The sequence below is a fragment of the Oncorhynchus kisutch genome, linkage group LG21, assembly GCF_002021735.2.
Source record: "Oncorhynchus kisutch isolate 150728-3 linkage group LG21, Okis_V2, whole genome shotgun sequence".
Lineage (NCBI taxonomy): Eukaryota > Metazoa > Chordata > Actinopteri > Salmoniformes > Salmonidae > Oncorhynchus > Oncorhynchus kisutch.
Window position 1 is genome coordinate 3373939 of NC_034194.2, and position 26019 is coordinate 3399957.

At 43.4% G+C, this 26019-nt stretch overlaps 1 protein-coding gene across 3 annotated transcripts in view; it reads left to right on the forward strand.

The window, feature by feature from the left end:
- Window positions 1-26019, forward strand: part of LOC109866486 (serine/threonine-protein kinase MRCK beta-like) — a 145945-nt gene that overhangs the window by 18888 nt on the left and 101038 nt on the right. For all 3 annotated transcript variants that reach the window (XM_020455177.2, XM_031800327.1, XM_020455178.2), the window contains exon 2: window positions 6351-6442. In XM_020455177.2, coding sequence (XP_020310766.1) covers window positions 6351-6442 — 92 coding nt within the window. The remainder of the gene's footprint in view (window positions 1-6350; window positions 6443-26019) is intronic.

Sequence of the window (26019 nt, forward strand, 5' to 3'; positions counted from 1 at the left end):
TGTGATTGATGGAACTCAGGAGTGATTGACGGAGCTTGCTAGCTCCGAAATAATTGATGTTTGCTCCGGAATCGACGAAGGCCGATAGTCACACGGATAGCAGCTAGCTAGCTGTGAGATCCGGGTATGAATGTCCAGAGAGCAGTCAAAATCCAGGGACATGGAGAGAAAAATTGGTCCGGTATGTTCCGTTCCGAGCCGCGCTGCGCCGTACAGAACTGCCGATAGATTTTCGAGCTAAAGGATAGCTGATGACCACAAACCGTGGTTAGCTGAATATTAACGATTTGCCAGTAAAGGAGCTAACTAGCTTCTGAACTAGCTTCTGAACTAGCTTCTGGATTAGCTTCTGGCTAGCTTCTTGGAGTTTCTGGCTAGCTTCTTGGAGGATTACAGATCTGAGGTAAATAATACTTTTTTATAAATATACATTGGTGAGGCGGGTTGCAGGAGAGTGTTTTGAAGATGAGTTGATGGAAAATAAAAATAAAATGTATGTGAAAAAGTTGTAAATATATATATATACAGGACACGACAAGACGAGGACAAAAGACGCCTGAACTGCTATGCCACCTTGGAGTAGTATTTTTTTATTTTATTTTTATTTCACCTTTATTTAACCAGGTAGGCTAGTTGAGAACAAGTTCTCATTTGCAACTGCGACCTGGCCAAGATAAAGCATAGCAGTGTGAGCATACAACAAAGAGTTACACATGGAGTAAACAATTAACAAGTCAATAACACAGTAGAAAACAAAGGGGGGGGTCTATATACAATGTGTGCAAAAGGCATGAGGAGGTAGGCAAATAATTACAATTTTGCAGATTAACACTGGAGTGATAAATGATCAGATGGTCATGTACAGGTAGAGATATTGGTGTGCAGAAGAGCAGAAAAGTAAATAAATAAAAACAGTATGGGGATGAGGTAGGTGAAAAGGGTGGGCTATTTACCAATAGACTATGTACAGCTGCAGCGATCGGTTAGCTGCTCAGATAGCTGATGTTTGAAGTTGGTGAGGGAGATAAAAGTCTCCAACTTCAGCGATTTTTGCAATTCGTTCCAGTCAGAGGCAGCAGAGTACTGGAACGAAAGGCGGCCAAATGAGGTGTTGGCTTTAGGGATGATCAGTGAGATACACCTGCTGGAGCGCGTGCTACGGATGGGTATTGCCATCGTGACCAGTGAGCTGAGATAAGGCGGAGCTTTACCTAGCATAGACTTGTAGATGACCTGGAGCCAGTGGGTCTGGCGACGAATATGTAGCGATAATTACATTTGCTAAAATGTCTAAACCTGTTTTCGCTTTGACATTGTGTGTTGATTTGTATTTTATTTTAGAATAAGGCTGTAACATAACAATGTGGAAAAAGTCCATCGGGCTGAATACTTTCCGACTGCACTGACTGTTTTGGTAATCTGCATCTCACAATGTCTTGCATGCCTTGCAAATTCACCAAGTAGCCTAAAGTTTGCATCTTCTTCTCTGGTTTTATTTGAATTCCTCAACATCCCCAGACCTTTTTTTAGCCTGTTGGCTATAACATGGAAAGTGGGAAAATAACTTCCAGCTTCACCATGCTCAACAGGATATTAAATGTGTTATTTTTCTTTTCTTTTTCCATTTCTACCAATAGGTGCCTTTCTTCAAGGCATTGTAAAGCTTCTCTGGTCTTTGTGATTGAATCTGTGTTTTCAATGTTCGACTGAGGGTACCTTACATATTATTGTATATGTGGGATAGAGGGTAGTCATTAAAAAATGTATGTTAATAAACACTTATTGCACACAGTGAGTTCATGCAACTTATTTTTACTCCTGACCTTATTTAGGCGTGCCATAACAAATGGGTTGAATTTGTATTGACTCAGCTTTTCATTCTTTATTCATTTGTGTACATTTCTAAAAACATAATTCCACTTTGACGTTATGGGATATTGTGTGTCGGCCAGTGACATAAAATCTAAATTTGAATCCACTTTAAATTGACTGTAACACAACACTGTGGAAAAATTGAAAGGGTGTGAATAGACTCGGGTGACAATTGAATTTAGAAGTATATTACATAATTTCTCACTGGTAATACATTTCTTGTTTTATAAACAAAGGATGCTCACCTGTTACTTTAGATTTTTTGTGCAATTTGACATGTTTGCTCATAAATCTTGAGTGGTTGGACATTTTTTTTAAACTACCTGCCAGAGTGGCTGTTTGGACCAAGAAGTTACTTTTCCAACCTGGTAACAGCAGCAGAGACAATCCTTGCCTGGATTGAAGATCCCTGCTGTCTACTGTTTGTTTTGTGATACAATCTAAGTTTTGAGATACTTTCATTAGGGCTGTGATGTTTAAACACATTTTGTGACCTAATATTATGCAAGATGGATGTCAATTCTTCGTGGGTAGCTAGCTAACAATTCTTTGAGGCTAACAGTAGTAGCTAGCCAGTTAGCCCTATTGACTTATTATGGGCTTGCGATCTGCGGTACCAAGGCAGATAAACATGCCAAAATGAATGCAGCATGTATTTATTAACATATCAAGATACAATATTGTAGGTAGGCAACATGAGATGGGAACAGGCAACATTTCATTCTGAAGTCAGTCTAATTTCTCTCGCTTCAGCTCAAATAATGGCTGCCATTGATTTCAAGAAATGTTGCATCATTTTTTACATGGTTGCTTGAAAATATATACAAACGTACCCATTAGAGAAGTGCCCTCCGTGCTCCATTTCGCTTTGATTTGGACTCATCCTCCGATCCTCCCGTGCTCCAATTTGTGTGCTCTGAGCACGGTAGTATGCATTTTGAGAAACACTGAGAGTCTGACTAGTAGCTTAGCATTTGAAGCAAACTCAAACATTGAGAAACAACCTAATTGTGAACAAAACAATGTAAATCGCCAAGACTTTAAAGTAAATTAGACCAACTTTTATGCCTGTGCCAGCGCTTCTAAAAAGGGATCTTCACCATTTTTAAATCAGTGAGCACAGCACCTCACCTATGCAGTGTTGCCGCACGTCAGGGGATATATATACAGTGGGGCAAAAAAGTATTTAGTCAGCCACCAATTGTGCAAGTTCTCCCACTTAAAAAGATGAGAGGCCTGTAATTTTCATCATAGGTACACATCAACTATGATAGACAAAATACTGAAGGGAGCAGGAAAGGGATTTACTGCTGTAGATTGAGTTGACTTTGGGTAGTGCTGCACATCCAGCAGGGTCAGATTCTGAGTAGGGCTGCCAGTCCAAGACGGTTGGAAGCGGTCTTCACGTTCCTGCTCTGTCACCGGTAGCCTATGTCATGGCTTCGGTGTTGGAAAGCGCTGACTGACTTGCCATGAATCCCTCTAGGCTATATCATCCTGTTACATCTGCGATTTTATTACCTCCGCCCTCTGAGTCCTGTTCAGTTTAGGTGTCCTGTTTAAGATAACATACTTTTAGGCTAATGTTTCATATAGACGGATGGATAAAATACATCTCAGGCGAGGGGAATTAAGTTAAATATGCTTAAATTATATTTAAAGCTTCCTCTTTAACATCTTGCAGTGCATGTCCACAAATCGTAATTGCGTTGACATGAATGGCATTCATTTAAGGCTACCAGTAATCTTATTTAATTAGAAGACAATGGTTCTTCTTTGCATCAGTGTGAACAGCTGATCCCTCTGTCACTGGGCTGCCCGTTCTCCAAGTGGCACTCAGTCCTGTGCCAAGCGTATACCCTCTGGATCTGTACGGGAGTCTAAAGCATCTGTCAAAGCGGCAGGCACCCCCCTGCATACTGAACATTCTATGGCGTAAAGAACGACCAACTACCTAAGGGGTTCAAAGACACTGGCTGCTAGAATTGTTGAAGTACTCTATGTACTGAATACATTTTTCCAAAGCAGCTCAGTGTAGGCAGAGACCTAATTAGAGTTTGAGCTATGAATGAAAAAGCAATGAAAAGCATGACGATTGCGGCGATGGGGTGCTAAATTTGCAGAGGGACAGGGGTTAATTAATACAAAGCTTCTGTAGCTGGTGTTTCACTTTCCGCATGGAATCATTCTGATTGCCGGTGATGGGAGTTTATTGTAATTGACAAGATGGGGCTTGCGTGAATTACAGAAATAACACAATTTAAGCTGAGGATATGAAAGGCCGGTCTTTGTCTTCAAAGGGTTTAGCTAGAATCATGTTGGCACTTCAATCGACAGGACGCCTGATGGTTGTGTGGAGACACTAGCGTGTCACTTTCCTTATACTAACAAGGCCCACATGTCGGCCTTTCACTGTCACTCTCTTGGTATGCATATGCAGAGCATCAAATCGAGATTATAATCTGAGAGCTCATTTCATAATGCTAGTTTACGTAATCGTTATGTAATCGTTCAGGCAATCCAGTGTTTGGGTGATTGGTGGGTGGTCACTTGGCCCACCGCTATCTGCTCTGTCAAGGGGACACTGCCTACCCACATGTTTATTGGTTAAGTAAATCCTCACCTTGAATGCTGCGAGGGACCAATCACATCAGAGATAAAAATAAAATAAAAACTAACAGGGACCTGAAGGCAAAGGGTGCGCTCAGTTTAAGTTGTTGTCAAAATCATCAGTGCTAATGGTCCACAGTTTTTAGCATGCACGTTTGTTACATTTTGTGGTAGCCATTACTCCACACTTCATGTGTGTATTGTGACCCTTTTTGTGAGCTCCATTGCCGAGCCGTGAACCCGTCATTCTGCTTGTAGGCTATGAAGGATCTGCCACAGGAGGGAATGAACGTCTCGTCTGTTTAAATGAACACAGTCGAGAGGCAGGTTGCTCCCTCTGTTTAGAGAAAAAGGCTTGGGAGTGATAAACGCACTCTACACAGGATCTGTCTGCATGTCCTCATATGGCGAGGAGTGCTGCAGATTGGCTCCTCGCAGGCCCTGCTTGGGTCCGTGCCAGCCCTCCCGCAGAGCCTCCCGCAGTAAACCGGGGTGGAGAGATGGGGTACAGTGCTTTGTCTGTTTTGACCAGATCACTGTGGAGACAGGTTTATTTTCCAAATAAGCATGCTCTATTAGACTTGGCTGCCGTTTCCCAAATAGTTTATGATGGAGTTAAGGCATATTTATACAGAATAAAGTGTCAGCACTTGGAAGCTAGGGATGGGCACGGTTACTCGACTATCCGAACGGGCCTATTTAACAATGGAAAGACTGTCTAAATTAAATAATTATCTCTATGACATTTGAAATTCTAAACTTTTATGACAGACATACCGTAGCCTACACAGTTTTCACGCGCTTGTTATTGTCGGGCATTCAAAGTGACACTAGGCTACAGTCGGGCTCCATGTGTAGCTGTCAATGTCAGATCTCTAATCAATGCAAAATGGAATTCAAATTACAGAATTCAATTGGCTGAGGAGTAGCCTACAACAAGCAACCATCAGGTAGGTCGTTTTTTTTTTTTTTTTTAATGAAGTTGTAGACAAGGACAGAAAGCGCAGCATAATATGGCTGGCTATCTTTGTTAGCTTCGATTTGAAGCAGTCAAGAGAAGCACTACCAGATGGGATGATGGATAATATATGGGATCTACAAGTTTGTTTCACTTGCACCAGTCTGCATGGCTCTCTCCCTCCTGTGTGTAATTGACCGGCCCCAGCCCATCCCCTGCTCTGATGTAAGCAGAGCGCCCAAGTCACGCAGGCTGCACATCAAGCTAGTTCCATGTTTAACTTTTAAACATGGATTTTGACTATCTGGGTTTCCGAAAACATTTCATGATTATTCAAATAGTGATATTATTTTAAATGCCCATCCATATTGAAAGCCTAAGTAACATTTTCTATGCGGTTGCTAACATTGCCACAAACCCTCTTTTGATCCCATTTTGTATGTAACACATCAGCATAACAGACAAAGATAAGTTGTCACCTTCTATTCATTGGATAATGTTGTCAAATGGTCTAATGTAAAACATCATGGTCTTTTGAAATTTGTGTGTAACAACGTGTGGATATTCACACAGGTTCGTCCTATGGTTGAGAAACTTTGAGGAACACAGACCGACTGCTCGTGCTTCATGCATGGCTCATGTGAGCGAACTGGTATACTAAAACAGATTCACCTAACATATATGATACAACAGGGACATTATATGATGGTGTAATGTGAGTGAACTGCTATAAAACAGATTCACCTAACATGATACAACAGGGACATTATATGATGGTGTAATGTGAGTGAACTGCTATACTAAAACAGATTCACCTAACATATGATACAACAGGGATATTATATGATGGTGTAATGTGAGATGGGTGTATGCCTAAAGCACATTTTTTCCCCCCATTTTGTTATTGCAGTGAAGCCGTTCACCACCACCGTGAAGGAGATGCGTCTGCACAGGGAAGACTTCGAGATGCTCAAGGTGATCGGCAGGGGAGCATTTGGCGAGGTAAGACTGCCTGAAACAACCAGTCATGCTTCAATTCAGCTTTATTGGCATGAAATACATGGGTTATCCTGTCACTATCGTGAGTGGAAAAGCTTTGATGAGAGCCAGAGATGAGGTATGCCAAAGTTTAAAAAGAAATGTTTTCAGATGTCCCAGGGCCATCTAGTCCCCGTCCCATCTAGTCCCCGTCCCAGGGCCATCTAGTCCCCGTCCCAGGGCCATCTAGTCCCCGTCCCATCGAGTCCCCGTCCCATCGAGTCCCCGTCCCATCGAGTCCCCGTCCCAGAGCCATCTAGTCCCTGTCCCATCTAGTCCCCGTCTTAGGGCTATCTATTTTGTAGATCCATATAACTTGCAGATCATATTCGGTGATTTATATTTTCAGTGTTATCCACCTCATTTTTTTCCCAGCGCTATGGGCACAAACAAACAACGGAAGTGATGGATTCGACTTCGGCTTTACTTCCCTACTGCAGTGTGCCGGTGGCAAACTTCCTGAGTAAAGTGTTAGGGGTTAGATTAGGACCTAATGAATTTATTAAAATTGACAGACTTTCTTATATGAACTAACTCAGTAAAATCGTAGAAATTCTTGCATGTTGCGTTTATTTTAGTTCAGTTTATTTGACATATATTTTCCCCTGACACTACCACCGCGCCCCTAATTGGATTAAACTAATGGACAATGACACTTGGGCTTCTACTCCCAGCTAATACACACTTTATACATTTTACATTAGTTAGCTTATTTTTAGTCCCACTCTGAACACCATCCAGGTTTGATTTCTATTTGACATACATTTTCCAGCTGTGCGGTGATGTTTCACAAAAGCTCTGAACCTTTCTATTCTCATAGTTTCTACTGATTGTAAATGAAAGATACACATTTTTGCTAAGAGTGTTTATTATATTATTGATCTATTGACTATGATGTTTCAAATCACCCAGCAGTGCTATTTGCGGAGTTGGCTCCAGATAAATATTGCAATTCTTCATCCATTCCTGAACCTGCTACCAAAAGCAAGCTACATATGGACAGTACCAAAACAAATGACCTAATGATTCTGTCTCTTTGTAGCAAAATCTGGTTGTATCTTATATATATATATTATATATATAATAAAATAAAATAAGCTGGATTCTGACCTTGTTTAGGGCATTTTTATTTGATATAGAGGTCCTGGATGCCAGGGAGTTCGGCCTTAGTGATGCACTTTGCCGTATACACTATCCGCCGTAGTGCCTTGCGGTCGGATGCCAAGCAGTTTCCATACCAAGCGGTGATGCAGCCAATCAATGGCCAGCCCATTAGCTGCTCCGGCCCACAGATGGAAACCCCTGTCTGTGTCCCAAATGGCACCCTATTGTTAAGTTCATGTTTTAAGTAGCCCAATACTTCTGTAATTACAGCGCTGTCCCTCTGTTGTTAGTGTGCTTGCTCAGAAGTCACTGTTGGACCGGGCCTGAGTGTAATGGCCATTATGTACTGTGCTGATACTGTGAAGTAAACGTTATTAAAGTGGAACCTGATCATCGCGTCATTTGGCATTTAACATTGGTAGCAGAGGATGCCTAATAACAATGTGCCACCTTGCTTCGACGAGAAGAGGTCGTGTGAAAGTTTGGAATTGAACTTGGAATCTGGACGCGAGTTACCAATCTAGACAAGAAAAAACGAGCACTTGCGATTTATATTATAGTTCAAGGGTAGCCTGAGAGATACAGCACTGCGCCAATAACGGATGGAATCCGAGTTACGTGGCATACTATACTGATCAGCAGAGAAATGGCGCGAACAAGTCGCGTTCTTAAGACAGCCAGACAAGGGCTCCATTGCCTGGAACCAATCCACTGGAACATTTGAAGGAGATCAAAAATGTGCAATATGTCAAAGCACTTACCATTTGGTTTGAAGACTGTCCTCAAAAACAAACAACTTAAACTAACAGAGGAAAATGTAAGCACTGAGAGAGCAGTATAACATTACACTGTTGTAAAACAAATGTTTCAGATACCAAGATTTTTTATAGTTGAATCCTTAGGATATGCTGTGATTGGTAATGCATGAACACGCATAGTGTGTGATAAAAAAAAAAAGACCTGATGTGAATTAAATCGGAAGGATGTTCAAAATATGATTTGACCTTAACCAGTCCGGTTTCAAGGCAGCTCAGTCAAATGAGACCCTTCTCTGCTCTAGAAAAAACGGACTCTCTCTCAACTGTGCTCAACCTCCTTCTCGATCTATCTGCAGCCATTGGCACCGTGAACAATCAGATCCTCCTCTCCACCCTCTCAGGGTTGAGTGTCTCAGGCTCTGCACTCTCCTGGATTGCATCCAACCTGGCAGGCTGTTCCTACCATGCAGCGTGAAGAGTATCTGTGTCTGTACCATATGCTCGCTCTACTGGTGTCCCCCAGGGCTCGGTTCTGGGCCCCCTCATTTATCTTTACATCAATTTCTCTGCTCTGTCATATCCTCACATGGTCACTCATCATTGCAATGCAGATGACACTCAACTACTTTTCTCCCCCCCCCACCTTCCTTATTCTCCCATGTCATCCCGCTATTCCGAATACTCCACTGGTTTCCAGCTGAAGCATGCATCATCTTCAAGACCCTGGTGCTTGCATAGGGAGCAGCAAGGAGAACTGTCCCTCCTTACCTTCAGGCTATGCTTTAACCCTACACCCCAACTCGAGCACTCCGTTCCGTCACCTCTGGTCTCTTGGCTCTCCCACCCGTATGGGAGGGCAGTTCGTGCCAAAACCCTACCTCTTTGAAGGGTATCTTAAATAACTCTCATGGCACCCTGACACAAAAATTGGTTATTCTAAGTGTCACATTGAAACAGAGGTGGTTCCTGCAGATATCTCCTTACTATTAAGCAAGACTTCCTTCAAGAAGGCAGGAGCTGTACTAAACATGGAAAATGACAAGGCAGGGATGGTTAAACACCCAGTGACCCGTGAACTTACTACCTCAGGACACTATTGTGTAATTTTTTTTAGACAGACGACGTAGAGTCCATGAAAATCTGATTCGGACAGTCACAGAGCACATGGAGGTTCTGACAGTCACAGAGCACATGGAGGTTCTGACAGTCACAGAGCACATGGAGGTTCTGACAGTCACAGAGCACATGACCACAGAGGGAAAATACGGCTGAAAGTATTGTTGAAACTTCACAAACAGTTTGGACATGCTACAGTTGACAGACTTCAGAAATTTATCTGCGGTACTGGGAGTAATGATGAGAGTATTTCTATTCAACGGCAGATAGTGAGCCTGTCAATGGAAACCAGAAGTACAAAAAAAAAACTAAGCCCAGACCAGCTTTTTTCAGTGCTGGAGGCCTTGTGAACACAAAGAAACCCAGTGACGTCATCAAGCACTTCATTCATTACTGGATAAGTGTGCGTGGCCCTGCTCCAGAAATTGACAATGGAGAAGAGTTCAATAATAATGAAATGGCAGACTAATTCAACATGGAAATAAAAACTGCTGCATCCAGTCCATGGAGTACTGGACTTGTGGAGAGACCTAATCAGACACTCAGATTATGCTGAAAGTGATGCAAGACAATGAATGTGACTGGGAAACGGCCCTAGATTGGGAGCTGATGGCAAAGAACTCCATGCACAATGTGCCTGGCTACAGCCCATACCAGCTAGTGTTCAGGCAGAACCCTAATCTTCCCACTGTACTAGTTGATGAGCCACCAGCACCAGAAGCTTTACTCAAGCTGACACTTTCCGTTACTGAGTGTCTTTAGGAGCACAAGATCCGATGCTTCTTTTTATAGTCAGTCACAGAATCCGCTGGGGGACTGCACCTTTCAGCACTACATGCAGCGGGAAAGGCATTCACCGAAGAGGTGTTCAGAGAGAATCTGCAGTGCTCTGTAAACAATTCTGTCCCACAGATGAGAAGTACGAGACTGGAGACAAAGTGTACCACAAATGAGTTGACTGTCGAGTGGAAAGGACCCGGAGTCGTTATTGGCCAATATGGTATGGCGATATTTGTGAGGCACAGAGGCACCATTGTCTGGGTGCACCACTGAAGATTGCAGAAGGTAAATAAATGATCAACAAGTTGGAGGGGCTGTTGCTGAGAATCTGCATATCGAAAAGGTCACCGACACAAACCTACCAGATGTCGCATTCACTGATATGGACACTGAAACTGACACAGGAAATGGAGCAGAAACCTTCAACCATGAAACAGGTAATACTTTTGAGGAAAACATTGAACAGCAGCCACATGTTAAAACATGGTTGTTCCAATCTGAAAACTGCACAAACTGTTAAATGCATGGACAGAGAAAGTGGTATTCCACACACAGCAACATTTGAGCAGAAAAACATTCGACCAGAACTAGTACAACTTTCAGTACTCTGAACCAGCTGCCCTTTCTGTTACTGTGGTCAGTGGACCTGTCACTTGTAGATATTCTCAGAATTGAAACAATCTAGAATGACTGAATGACATTGATGATGTCGTCGAAACAAATGACGTGTCATTTGACCTGCTTTAACAAGATGAGCTCAGTAATTGGAGGAAAAAAACTGAGGGTGTCAAAGACATTGGCCCCAAAAATATCTCAACACGGTGGATGTGTTCCCTTGAATAATTCTTTACTGGAATAGTGCCAAAATAATGGCTAGAGGTTTTGAGGAGTTGTCAACATCCGCTGAATTGCAGAGCGCCAAATTCAAATTAAATTACTAAAAATATACAATTTTCATGAAATCACAAGTGCAATATAGCAAAACACAGCTTATCTTGTTGTTAATCCACCCGGTGTGTCAGATTTCAATAAACGGTCACGACATCGCAGACAAATTCCAAATAGTATGCGTAAAGTTCATAGAAATATGTCAAACGTTTTTTTATAATCAATCCTCAGGTTGTTTTTACAATATATAATCGATCATATTTAAACCGGGACTGTAGCTTCTTCAATAGGAGAGAGAGAGTAATGTCTGCTCCAAGCTGTTGCGCATACAAAACTCTGCTGGCACCCAGCCATCCACTGACGCGATGTGATCTTTCTCGCTAATTTTTCAAAATAAAATCCTGAAACTATGTCTAAAGACTGTTCACACCATGGGGAAGCCATAGGAAAAGGAATCTGGTTGATATCCCTTTAAATGGAGTGAAGGCAGGCAATGGAACCGAGAGCTTTCAGGAAAAATGACACTTCTGAGTTGGATTTTCCTCAATATCAGTTCTGTTATACTCAGACAATATTTTGACAGTTTTGGAAACTTTAGAGTTTTCTATCCTAATCTGCCAATTATATGCATATTCTAGCTTCTGGGCCTGAGAAATAGGCAGTTTAATTTGGGTACGTTTTTCATCCAAACATCAAACTACGGCCCCCTACACTCAACAGGTTAATTCTATGGACATGAGCTGCATTTCTGCAGGGAACATTGCTGTCAAGGGACATTCACATCCGACCTCCACCTAAAGTTAAGGGTGAAGGAACTGTGGGAACTAAAAAAGTGTGTGTCTGGCCTGGAAGATGCATCACTCTACTGGTACAACAAAGTCAAGGCAGCAATGCTGATTACAGGAGGAAAAATGTCAAATGGATCCTGCCGTCTTCTACTAGCTTGATCAAGACTGCAATGGCTGGAGTTCTCTCCTTTCATGTTGATGACATCATCTGTGGTGGCTCACAGACCACAACAGTGGCAAAGCCATTTACCTGGACAGCCGTGAGGGGCGTGGCACTCCTTTTTTATGTTGTTTCAGTTGCCGGAATAATACTGCCTCAACAGGAGAGGTACATCATGAATCTTCAACCCATCCATTTGGATTCTTCAAGAGCTGTACAAAGAGACTCCTTCCTCCCTCTGCAATCGAAGCTGATCAGCTGAGGTCAAAGATAGATCTAATTCTATGGGTTGATAGACATTCAACACAAAACATGCCACTGTACAAACAATGCATGAGGATAACAAAGTGGTTTGTAAACTAAAATCAGAACTTGAGTCACTTGACTCTTAAGGTTTCAGCATGTGGGAAAAGATGACTCTGAAACTAGTTGTGCCTCCACCTTTATGTTTATGGAGGCACAAAAGGTGGACATCTAATTGTCTTACTGGGACGAGGAAGGAAGATTCTCACCTATCTGTTATCAAAGTATCAGCAGGGTTGTCAGGAGCACACTTGCTAGAAAACAACCTTGCTCCTGCAGATGGAATTGACAATGCAACATTGTTCTCAGAGGTTGCCTAATTTAAAAAAAGGTTAAATAAAATACCACTGGTGAGACAAAAAGGCCTGTGGTGTGTGTGTGTCACTGACAGCTACTCCCTAGTTGATGCTGTCAACCAAGTCTGTGACAGAAATAATTCATTTTGAGATTAGCAGCATCAAGGAACTGATTCTGGCTCTGAGAATCCAGCGGATTCTGTGGTCCGCTACAAAGGAACAGCTGGCTGACTGTCTGACTAAGAAAGTGTTATCCTGAAGGCACTCAGTAATGGAAAGTGGCAGCATGTGTAAAAATGTCACGTGACATTGCCACATGACCCATTGAAATGAGGGACTTGAATAATGCTTAGCCATTTAATTATTTGTTTTGTCTTTCAAGAAAAGTGTGAGAATAAGTGAAGTATCCTTAAACTTTTGTAATTACGCTGCTCTCTCTCTGTGCAGAGGTTACTGTTGGACCGGGCCTGAGCGTAATGGCCGCTATGTACCGTGCTGTGAAGTAAAGGTTGTTAAACTGGAACCTAGTCGTTGTGTCCTTTGGAGTTACAATATAGGGAATAGTGTTAAGTGCAATACTTTTGACCAGAGGCCTATGGGCCCTGGTTGAAGGTAGTGCACTGCATAGGGAGGGAATAGGGTGCCATTTTGGATACAGACCATCACTCGTGTGTGTGTGTGTGTGTGTGCGTGAAAGGGAGACAAAGATGTGGAAGAGTGTTTCCAATGTGTGTGAGAGAGAGCGATGGGGAAGAGTGTTTCCTGTGTGTGTGTGTGTGAGAGCCTGTATCATTTTGTATTTGTGTTCATGCCTTGTCTCAGCTAGAAGTCCTCAGACTTGGACGACTACTTGATACTATTTAAACCCACACACACACACCGAATACACGCTAGGCACAAGGAGGTCCGGACAACAGCCCTGCTTCCAGGAAACCCTCAGGAAAGGAATACCGTACCCAAGGGGAAACGCTGACCAAAATAGTGTTTCCCTTAACAGATAATGTCCCGTACACACGCACACACTGATAACGTGCCATTTCATATAAACTGGGCAGGGCCACTTAAGTTCAGTCCAGTGCTTTGGCTGCTAGATAGGATGTGGTTTGTTTGCTATAAGGGGTGGTAACAATGCTAAAATTCAAACTTGATGATACTTTTTGGGAATCCAATACTCAATACTCATGTCACTTTTTGCTAGTTAACACAATTCAACCATTTGTTATTGTCGATTTGAGAATATAAGACCTAGTTGTAAGCGCTAATTTAATAGCTTGGTCACTCACACACTCGTTACTTTGCACTTTCTCACAGTGAGTGTTTCTGTGTGAACAAGGCTGCAAGTCTCGTTAGTCTTGTTAGCTGTTGTTGTCGTCGACTCTGCCCTACCTCGCGCCCTCTGCAGTTTCCTCTGGGCTTGTAAGTTACATGATGCCTTTCCAGATAAACAGGAAATGCAGTCCAAACACTTATGATGGATAGTGCCTCTGTCTCTCTTACCACATTCAACAAAGTCCTTTTCAGGGAGAAATGGAGGTCAGAGAACCATCCCTCTCCGACTACTGCCAAAAAGCTCACTCCGTCCTGACTGTTCCTTCCTCCCTTTGAAACTCACCCTGCATGACTTTTAAATCAAGGGAGAGCAAGAATGAGGGTGATTAAAGTTAGAGGGAAAGAAGCGGGAAAGGGAACCAAGAGACAGGAGAAAAAGCCAGATAATCACAGAGAGTGATGTATGAGTAGAGGGAAAGGGAACCAAGAGACAGGAGAAAAAGCCAGATAATCACAGAGAGTGATGTATGAGTAGAGGGAAAGGGAACCAAGAGACAGGAGAAAAAGCCAGATAATCACAGAGAGTGATGTATGAGTAGAGGGAAAGGGAACCAAGAGACCGGAGAAAAAGCCAGATAATCACAGAGAGTGATGTATGAGTAGAGGGAAAGGGAACCAAGAGACAGGAGAAAAAGCCAGATAATCACAGAGAGTGATGTATGAGTAGAGGGAAAGGGAACCAAGAGACCGGAGAAAAAGCCAGATAATCACAGAGAGTGATGTATGAGTAGAGGGAAAGGGAACCAAGAGACAGGAGAAAAAGCCAGATAATCACAGAGAGTGATGTATGAGTAGAGGGAAAGGGAACCAAGAGACAGGAGAAAAAGCCAGATAATCACAGAGAGTGATGTATGAGTAGAGGGAAAGGGAACCAAGAGACAGGAGAAAAAGCCAGATAATCACAGAGAGTGATGTATGAGTAGAGGGAAAGGGAACCAAGAGACCGGAGAAAAAGCCAGATAATCACAGAGAGTGATGTATGAGTAGAGGGAAAGGGAACCAAGAGACAGGAGAAAAAGCCAGATAATCACAGAGAGTGATGTATGAGTAGAGGGAAAGGGAACCAAGAGACAGGAGAAAAAGCCAGATAATCACAGAGAGTGATGTATGAGTAGAGGGAAAGGGAACCAAGAGACCGGAGAAAAAGCCAGATAATCACAGAGAGTGATGTATGAGTAGAGGGAAAGGGAACCAAGAGACCGGAGAAAAAGCCAGATAATCACAGAGAGTGATGTATGAGTAGAGGGAAAGGGAACCAAGAGACAGGAGAAAAAGCCAGATAATCACAGAGAGTGATGTATGAGTAGAGGGAAAGGGAACCAAGAGACCGGAGAAAAAGCCAGATAATCACAGAGAGTGATGTATGAGTAGAGGGAAAGGGAACCAAGAGACAGGAGAAAAAGCCAGATAATCACAGAGAGTGATGTATGAGTAGAGGGAAAGGGAACCAAGAGACAGGAGAAAAAGCCAGATAATCACAGAGAGTGATGTATGAGTAGAGGGAAAGGGAACCAAGAGACAGGAGAAAAAGCCAGATAATCACAGAGAGTGATGTATGAGTAGAGGGAAAGGGAACCAAGAGACCGGAGAAAAAGCCAGATAATCACAGAGAGTGATGTATGAGTAGAGGGAAAGGGAACCAAGAGACAGGAGAAAAAGCCAGATAATCACAGAGAGTGATGTATGAGTAGAGGGAAAGGGAACCAAGAGACAGGAGAAAAAGCCAGATAATCACAGAGAGTGATGTATGAGTAGAGGGAAAGGGAACCAAGAGACAGGAGAAAAAGCCAGATAATCACAGAGAGTGATGTATGAGTAGAGGGAAAGGGAACCAAGAGACAGGAGAAAAAGCCAGATAATCACAGAGAGTGATGTATGAGTAGAGGGAAAGGGAACCAAGAGACAGGAGAAAAAGCCAGATAATCACAGAGAGTGATGTATGAGTAGAGGGAAAGGGAACCAAGAGACAGGAGAAAAAGCCAGATAATCACAGAGAGTGATGTATGAGTAGAGGGAAAGGGAACCAAGAGACAGGAGAAAAAGCCAGATAATCACAGAGAGTGATGTATGAGTAGAGGGAAAGGGAACCAAGAGACAGGAGAAAAAGCCAGATAATCACAGAGAGTGATGTATGAGTAGAGGGAAAGGGAACCAAGAGACAGGAGAAAAAGCCAGATAATCACAGAGCGAGGGATGAGAAGAGTGAAAGGGAACGTGAGAGATGGGAGAAAAACCCAGAATCACAAAGAATAGCGAAAGGGAATCAAGACACAGGACCAAAAACCAGAATCACAGAGAGAGCGAGGGATGAGATGAGGGAAAGAAATGCAGGACACGGGAGCAAAAGACAGATCCTCACAGAGGGTGGGCTGAGAAGAGGGAGAGGGAGCCAAGAGACGGGCGCAAAAGCAAGATAAACACAGAAAGCGAGGGTGGATAAGGGAACCAAGATACAGGAGCAAACGTCAGATATTCAGAGAGCGAGGGGAAATAAGGGGGATAAGAGAACCAAGAGACGGGAGCAATAGACAGATCCTCACAGAGAGGGAGGGATGAGAAGAGGGAGCCAAGAGACTGGAGCAAAAGCCAGAATCACAGAGGGCGAGGGGAAAGAAGAGTGAAGGGGAAAATAATACAGAGACCAAGGGGAAAGGAGAAGGCAGATGGATGCCAAAGTGGATTTGGCCCAACACAAACTAGACCGGCTACTCTGCGTGCGCAAGCGGTTTTTATATGTATTTCAATCAGTTCAGCCACACTGCTGGCACCTGTCAACCAGTGTTTGTGTTGCCAAACACTGGTCAGAAACTATTCAGACCCGTTCACTTTTCCCACATTTTGTTACGTCACAGCCGTATTCTAAAATGGATTCAATAAAAAACATTCCTGATCAATCTAACCACAATACCTCATAATGTCAAAGCGAAAACAGGTTTTTAGTGATGTTAGCATATTATTAAAATGAAAAAACATACCTTATTTACCTTATTTGCTATGCGACTTGAAATTGAGCTCATGTGCATCCTTTTTTCATTGATCATCCTTGATGTTTCTTCAACTTGATTTGAGTCCACCTGTGGTAAATTCAATTGATTGGACATGATTTGGAAATGCACACACCTGTCTATATAAGGTTTCACAGTTGACTGCATGTCAGAGCAAGTCAAGCCATGAGGTCGAACGAATTGTCCGTTGAGCTCCGAGACAGGATTGTTTCGATGCACAGATCTAGGGAAGGGTACCAAAACATGTCTGCGGCATTGAAGGTCCCCAAGAACACAGTGCCCTCCATTCTTAAATGAAAGAAGTTTGTAACCACCACGACTCTTCCTAGAGCTGGCCGCTCTGCCAAACTGAGCAATCGGGGGATAAGGCACCTAAAGGACTGTGATCGTGGGAAAAAAGATTCTCTGGTCTGAATGCCATGCGTCTGGAGGAAACCTGTCCTTGAGTGGCCAAGCCAGAGGCCGGACTTGAACCCAATTGAACATCTCTGGAGAGACTTGAAAATGGATGTGCAGCGATGCTCCCCATCCAACCTGACAGAGCTTGAGAGGATCTGCAGAGAAGAATGAGAGAAACTCCCCAAATACAGGTGTGCCAAGCTTGTAGCGTCATAACCAAGTAGACTCTAATGCAACCTCTGCCAAAGGTGCTTCAACAAAGTACTAAGTAAAGGGTTTGAATACTCATGTAAATGATATTTCAATTGTATCTTTTTTTTTATACATTTAGCAAAATGTCAACAATCGGGTGTTCCTTTGACATTATGGGGTATTATGTGTATATTGATTAGGATAAAAAGTACTTTGGTCAATTTTAGAATAAAGTAATGAAATGTGGAGAAGTCGAGGGGTCTGAATACTTTCCGAATGCTCTGTATTTTGAATGCTAGAGAGTGAGAGTGACTGCTAGAGAGTGAGAGGGACTGCTAGAGAGTGAGAGTGACTGCGAGAGAGTGCCCGTGCAATGATTTATAGCAATGATATTCGACTGATAAGCTGTATAAAACTCTGCAGCTGCCATAAAAAAATAAGAAGAATATAAGGTGACCCTGAAAGCCAGAAGGAGATGGGTAAATTAGACGCGCAGCCGGTCTTTACAGGCAATGCTGCAGCAAATGCAGCCTACCTGTCACAAGACAGTTACCATGATGATACTGTAGGTCTACACACTGAGAAGGTCTGTCCCCACCATGAGCATTCATCATGCAGAGGGCATTAGATATGCCGATTTTAGACATCACTTATCATTTAAGTTCATATAAATCATTTATTCTAATTTACTGGTTTCTCGCAGTTATTTATCCTGGGAAAAGTGACTAGTTTTGAGGGGTAAATCTCGCTGAGTTCCCGCCATTCAACCCTAGTAGCGTATGATTCAAAAAGTTAGCTACGCTAATATATATAAAAGAATGTGGACACCCCTTCAAATGATTAGAGACGGCTATTTCAGCCACACCCATTGCTGGCGGGTGTATAAAATCGAGCACACAGCCATGTAATCTCCATAGACAAACATTGGCAGGTGAATGGTCTTCCTGAAGAGCTCAGTGACTTTTTCAACGTGGAACAGTCATAGGATACCACCTTTCCAACAAGTCAGTCCGTCAAATTTCTGCCCTGCTAGAGCTGCCCCTGTCAACTGTAAGTGCTGTTATTGTGAACTGGAAATGTCTCGGAGCAACAGCGGCTCAGTCACAAAGTGGTAGTCCACACATGCTCACAGAACGGGACCGCCGAGTGCTGAAGCGCGTAGCGTGTAAAAAATAATCTGTCCTCAGTTTCAACACTCACTACCGAGTTCCAAACTGCCTCTGGAAGCAACATCAGCACAATAACTGTTCTTTGGAGCTTCATGCAATGTGTTTCCATGGCCAAGCAACTGCAAACAAGCCTAGATTGACCATGCGCAATGCCAAGCGTTGGCTGGAGTGTTGAATCAAGCTTCACCGTCTGGCAGTCCGACGGATGAACCTGGGTTTGGCTGATGCCAGGAGAACGCTACCTGCACCAATGCATAGTGCCAACGGTAAAATTTGGTGGAGGAATAATGATCTGGGGCTGTTTTTCATGGTTCGGGTTCGACCCATTAGATCCAGTGACGGGAAATCTTAACACTACAGCATACAATGATATTCTCAACAATTGTGCGTCCAAATTCATGGCAACAGTTTGGGGGAAGGCCCTTTCCTGTTTCAGCATGACAATGCCCCCGTGCACAAAGTGATGTCCATACAGAAATGGTTTGTTGATCGGTGTGGAAGAACTTGACTGGCCTGCACAGAGCCCTGACCTCAACCTCATCGAACACCTTTGGGATGAATTGGTGCAACATCAGTGCCCGACCTCACTAATGGTCTTGTGACTGAATGGAAGCAAGTCGCCGCAGCAATGTTCCAACGTCTAGTGGAAAGCCTTCCCAGACAAGTGGAGTCTATTGCAGCAAAGGGGGGACCAACTCCATATTAGTGCCCATTATTTTGGAATGCGCTGTTCGATGAGTAGGTGCCCACATACTTTTGGACTTGTTGTGTATTTCATCTAACATATCCAGGAAATGGTACTAAGCTAACATATGGAATTATTTTGAGATGGTCATACCATGGCATTTAGCTATTTGATTAGAAATTGTGTAACCCCTTTTAGGTATATTTAAAAATATATATAATATTTCATGAAATATTGAATTTGGCCTTTTATTTAACTAGGCAAGTCAGTTAAGAACAAATTCTTATTTTCAATGACGGCCTGGGAACAGTGGGTTAACTGCCTGTTCAGGGGCAGAACGACAGATTTGTACCTTGTCAGCTCAGGGGTTTGAACTTGCAACCTTCCGGTTACTAGTCCAACGCTCTAACCATTAGGCTACCCTGCAGCCCCCTTTACTAAACCCAGCAAAAAAAGAAACGTCCTCTCACTGTAAACTGCGTTTATTTTCAGCAAACTTAACATCTGTAAACATTTGTATGAACATAAGATTTTACAACTGAGACAAACTGAACAAGTTTCACAGACGTGATTAACAGAAATGGAATAATGTGTCCCTGAACAAAGAGGGGTCAAAATCAAAGTCAGTATCTGGTGTGGCCAACAGCTGCATTAAGTACTGCAGTGCGTCTCCTCCTCATGGACTGCACCAGATTTGCCAGTTCTTGCTGTGAGATGTTACCCCACTCTTCCACCAAGGCACCTGCAAGTTCCCAGACATTACTGGGGAGGGGGGTAGCCCTAGCCCTCACCCTCCGATCCAACAGGTCCCAGACGTGCTCAATGGGATTGAGATTCAGGCTCTTCGCTGGCCATGGCAGAACACTGACATTCCTGTCTTGCAGGAAATCACGCACAGAACGAGCAGTATGGCTGGTGGCATTGTCATGCTGGAGGATCATGTCAGGATGAGCCTGCAGGAAGGGTACCACATGAGGGAGGAGGATGTCTTCCCTGTAACACACAGCGTTGAGATTGCCTGCAATGACAACAAGCTCAGTCCGATGATGCTGTGACACACCACCCCAGACCATGATGGACACTCCACCTGCAAATCGATCCCGCTCCAGAGTACAGGCCACGGTGTAACGCTCATTCCTACGACGATAAATGCGAATCAGACCATCACCCCTGGTGAGACAAAACCGGGTCTCGTCAGTGAAGAGCACTTTTTGCCAGTCCTGTCTGGTCCAGCGATGGTGGGTTTGTGCCCATTGTCGACGTTGTTGCCTATGGGTGTGTTGTCTGTTGAGGACCTGCCTTACAACAGGCCTACAAGCCCTCAGTCCAGCCTCTCTCAGCCTATTGAGGACAGTCTGAGTACTGATGGAGGGATTGTGTGTTCCTGGTGTAACTCGGGCAGTTGTTGTTGCCATCCTGTACCTGTCCCACAGGTGTGATGTTCGGATGTACCGATCCTGTGCAGGTGTTACACTTAGTCCTTGCAGTGGCAGACCATCAGCTGTCCGTCCTGTCTCCCTGCAGTGCTGTCTTAGGCGTCTCACAGTACGGACATTGCAATATATTGCCCTGGCCACATCTGCAGTCATCATGCCTCCTTGCAGCATGCCTAAGGCACGTTCACACAGATGCCTAGGGTCCCTGCTCATCTTTCTTTTGGTGTTTTTCAGAGTCAGTAGAAAGGCCTCTTTAGTGTCCTACATTTTCATAACTGTGACCTTAATTGCTTACTGTCTGTAAACTGTTAGTGTCTTAATGAGCGTTCCACAGGTGCATGTTCATTAATTGTTTATGGTGCATTTAACAACCAAGGGGAAACAGTGTTTAAACCCTTTACAATGAAGATCTGTGTTATTTGGATTTTTATGAATGATCTTTGAAAGACAGGGTCCTGAAAAAGGGACGTTTCTTTTTTTGCTGAGTTTACTATAGCCCATTGAAACATAGATTAACATGTTCATAAATGGTGAAAAAGAAATCATAATCTAATTTATTTATATTGTACATCAGCTGATATCTCAAAGTGCTGTACAGAAACCCAGCCTAAAACCCCAAACAGCAAGCAATGCAGGTGTAGAAGCACGGTGGCTAGGAAAAATTCCTAGAAAGGCCAAAACCTAGGAAGAAACCTAGAGAGGAACCAGGCTATGTGGGGTGGCCAGTCCTCTTCTGGCTGTGCCGGGTGGAGATTATAACAGAACATGGCCAAGATGTTCAAATGTTCATAAATGACCAGCATGGTCCAATAATAATAAGGCAGAACAGTTGAAACTGGAGCAGCAGCACGGCCAGGTGGACTGGGGACAGCAAGGAGTCATCATGTCAGGTAGTCCTGAGGCATGGTGCTAGGGCTCAGGTCCTCCGAGAGAGAGAAAGAAAGAGAGCTAGAGAGAGCACACTTAAATTCACACAGGACACCGAATAGGACAGGAGAAGTACTCCAGATATAACAAACTGACTCCAGCCCCCCGACACATAAACTACTGCAGCATAAATACTGGAGGCTGAGACAGGAGGGGTCAGGAGACACTGTGGCCCCATCCGAGGACACCCCCGGACAGGGCCAAACAGGAAGGATATAACCCCACCCACTTTGCCAAAGCACAGCCCCCACACCACTAGAGGGATATCTTCAACCACCAACTTACCATCCTGAGACGAGGCTGAGTATAGCCCACAAAGATCTCCGCCATCATAAGGTTGTGTGGTGTCTGTCCTAGGAGGTATATGAAAGCTGAGAAGATATTTTAGTTTTTTTTTAAATGCATTTTTAACCCCTTATTTTTGTTGGCACAAAACAACATCCTTACTTCGGTTTGTTTTGTATGGGTTGCCTTCAGACGAGTTCCGTGACTTGTGGGGGTCGTAGAGCAAAACGGAGATCATGTTGGTTTGTCTTTTTCATGGTTGGTGTAGATGTCGGTGATTGAATAATTTGAAGGCCAAACCGTTCAGAAGATACAAATGTTTTTGTGAGAAGACTGATTTTCTCATGTTCTGACAAACTGTAACTTGTTTTCTTTCCATCGCTGATGTGGAAGGCAACATAGGCTAATGCGGTGTATTGAGATGCAGCCCATGCAAAAAAAGTATCTTTGTCTTAAACGGACAGGTTTTGGATGTTTTTATTATGTTTTATTGACGTATGGGTGCGTCAATAGACTTAAGGTTTGATTTCATAGTTGGTTTTGGTATTTTAACCTGCATGTTGAGATTGTGTCTGGTGAGAATAAACACAATGATTATGCAGACGATGGTGCAGACGGATGCACGGGCGGAACGGTTTGGTCATGGTGTAAGAGGTCAACATCATGACTGAAATGCCACCCTAGCCTAAATAGTGCGCTAGTGGTTAGATAGTTGGGCCAGTAACCGAAATGTTGCGAGATCAAATACCGAGCTGACAAGGTACAAATCTGTCGTTCTGCCCCTGAACAAGGCAGTTAACCCACTGTTCCTAGGCCGTCATTGTAAATAAGAATTTGTTCTTAAACTGACTTGCCTAGTTAAATAAAGGTTGGATTTAAATAATGTCACTTAAAATATAGCCCCAGTAGGTAACTTATAATAAGCTAATCAATGCATAGCAGTGGCACTAACATAACTTAAGGATATTTCTTTTGCCTTATGGTTAGTGAGAAAGTCCACATTGCAAATGTACGGTCCTTACTAGACGTCCGACAACGTTTCTAAAATTTGCGGACGGTGTCGGGCCGTGCGGCGGGGCCGTGCGGCGGGGCCGGATCTTCCAGGAAGTCATCAAACGAACTCTCTCGGACATTCGGTTTCAGTTTTATAAAATGTTCAAATTTTGGTCATTTTTCTGCTCTCCCGGTAAATCCCTCCAGAGGGCAAATGGAATCATATTGCAAATGTACAAAACATCACCAATCACGACATGGCCTTATCTCCTAAACGGAAAAGATTTAGAAGACGAAACTTGGTGAGCATAGGTTTGACGTAATGGGCAGTTGGCCCCGAACAAGATGGCGTCTAGGCCTCAACGGTTTTTAAGTTATGGCCATTTTTCTGCGATTAAAGGTAAAAAAATTTAATGAGCAATAATTTAAAGTAAATGAACCTACGGTGTCAAAAAAAGAACCAGCCATTTATCGATCGTCATTTAAGAGAAATCGTACAATGTCAAATTGGTGATGTTCAAAAATAGTTTCATTTAAAAAAAATGAAGTTACAGATCCAGTTGCAGTGTGTTCATACGAATCATTTTAAATTGTGCTTCCGAGCTCTGCAAGATTTCGGTGATTTTCTGAAATAACACACACTCACTAAACCCTCCTGTAAATAAATCAGTTCTTAACATAAAGACTTAAAACTCAAAATTCTATAAGTGACTACCCCAAGGAGGATATGTGTTCACTTTCAGCTTCCTGTGTAAACCGGAAGTGCCTTAAAATGATGTCATAGGTGCTGTTTGAAGGGTTAAAAATGTCTGATCTTTTCAAAACTGCATGTGTTATTAGGCGACGCACAATTTGGCCAAGCGTCGTCCGGGTTAGAGAGGGCTTGGCTGGTAGGGATATCCTTGTCTCATCGCGCACCAGAGACTCCTGTGCTGGGCCGGGCGCAGTGCGCGCCAACCAAGGTTGCCAGGTGCACGGTGTTTCCTCCGACACATTGGTGCGGCTGGCTTCCGGGTTGAATGCGCGCTGTGCTAAGAAGCAGTGCGGCTTGGTTCGGTTGTGTATCGGAGGATGCATGACCTTCAATGTTCGTCTCTCCCGTATGGGAGTTGTAGCGATGAGACAAGATAGTAGCTACTAAACAATTGGATACCACGAAATTGGGGAGACACAGGGGTCAAAAAAGAAAAAAAGAAAAGAGACAGAGCCTACAATGGCGTTTCCATATTCTCTCAAGGCTGTGTCGAGTTCAACAAGATGCCCCGCATGACCGTAGCTCGCTCTGAGTGCAGCGACCGTGAAAAAAATGTAGGCCCAAAATGAAGCCTGGCCCTAAATTTCATTTGCTTTTGGGCAACAGTGGGAGAACCTTTAGGGTGAGAAGCACAATTTGACCTCAGGAACGTTCCTGAGGTTCTCCCGATCTGTGCAAGCCTAACCTTGACCGTGTGGCATTAACCCTTAACAGTTAAAAGGTGTTTACATCAAACAGTTTTCAATGACTTCTCTCCCCATAGGAATACATTGCCTGCACCCCTAAATTCAACCTATGTGGGTTATGAATGTCTTATGAACCTCTCTTCGATGACAATCCATCATGCCACTATGACGTCTACCTGTGTTGATTCTAAGATTCCTGGACCAACCGGAAGTGGTTAAAATCACCCTAAGTGTTTTTCCATAACCAACCATCAGTTTGTGATAAATAGTGCATTCAACCCTGTGTAAATCGGTCAGTTCTTAACGTAAACACTTAAAACTCAGGATTCTGTAAAGGCATAGCCCAATCAGGATATGTGTTTACATATAGCTTCCTGTGTCAACCGGAAGTGCCTTAAAAGGTGTCGTAGGGGCTGTTTCGAAGGGTTAAAAAGGTCAGATCTTTCCAAAACTTCATATGTGTGATTAGGCAACCCCCATGAACTGTAAATCAGTCATGTCTCCCATAATATTTCCAAGAAAAAAAATCACACACACACACACACACACACACAGCTAGGCCAGAGGGACACAGAGAGACAGACAGTGCCTGCAATAGTTACCTTTGTTCAAACTAAAAAAGAACCGTCAGACCTAGAGTTCTGAAACTTTAGAAACCTGTTGTAGACCTCAGGTCGATAGTGCGTGGTGAGTTACGTGGCTCTAGAAGGTTCTCGGGCCGAGAAACCGCCGCGTACATTTGCAATGACTTCAATTCATTTTGACCATTACGAAAATGATGACATTTAGAAAAGTCCCAGAGTCGCAAGACTAGGTGCATTGAAACCGGCTCGGCCCATAGAGACGGACCCCAACGTGTCTGTCCGATAGCTCATTCAAGGACCCCGTAGCAAGGCATGGAAAAAAGTGGATTTTCAGCACCAATTAAAATCTTGCTCGGGCACCGAATGACCTATCGAGCCGAAATTCGTGGTCGCCTCGCATAGGCCTACACACAATGTCAGAACTGGACCTGCAGCTAGAACGTAACTATGTGTTTACCGTTTTTATTATGTTTTAAACTGAAGGCGCTGTGAATGTTGGGCCTGCTCTGAAATATGTGATAGTTGGCTTCTAAACGAGTTGGAAAAAGTGGGTTTGGTGTCAGATGGTATCAGTTTGGTTTCAGAATGACATCTAATTGACTGATGGACACTGACTTGCTAGTTGACTTTTGTACATTTGCAATATGTTTAAACAGAGAGGGACTATCACCAAAATGACATTCTGAAATCAACACCAACGAGCGATGGAGAGGAACCAGAAACACTGCCCGGCCATCCCGAGTTCATTGGGCCAGTCAATTTTGCATTTCTGCAGGATTTTTGAGCATGACAAGCTCGTGATGGTAAATGCCCATTGAAACATATTGCAAATGCACAGTGCATTTGCAATATGATTCAACAGTGAAAAACATCGCTCGTTGTGTTGATATCATCATTTCCATTT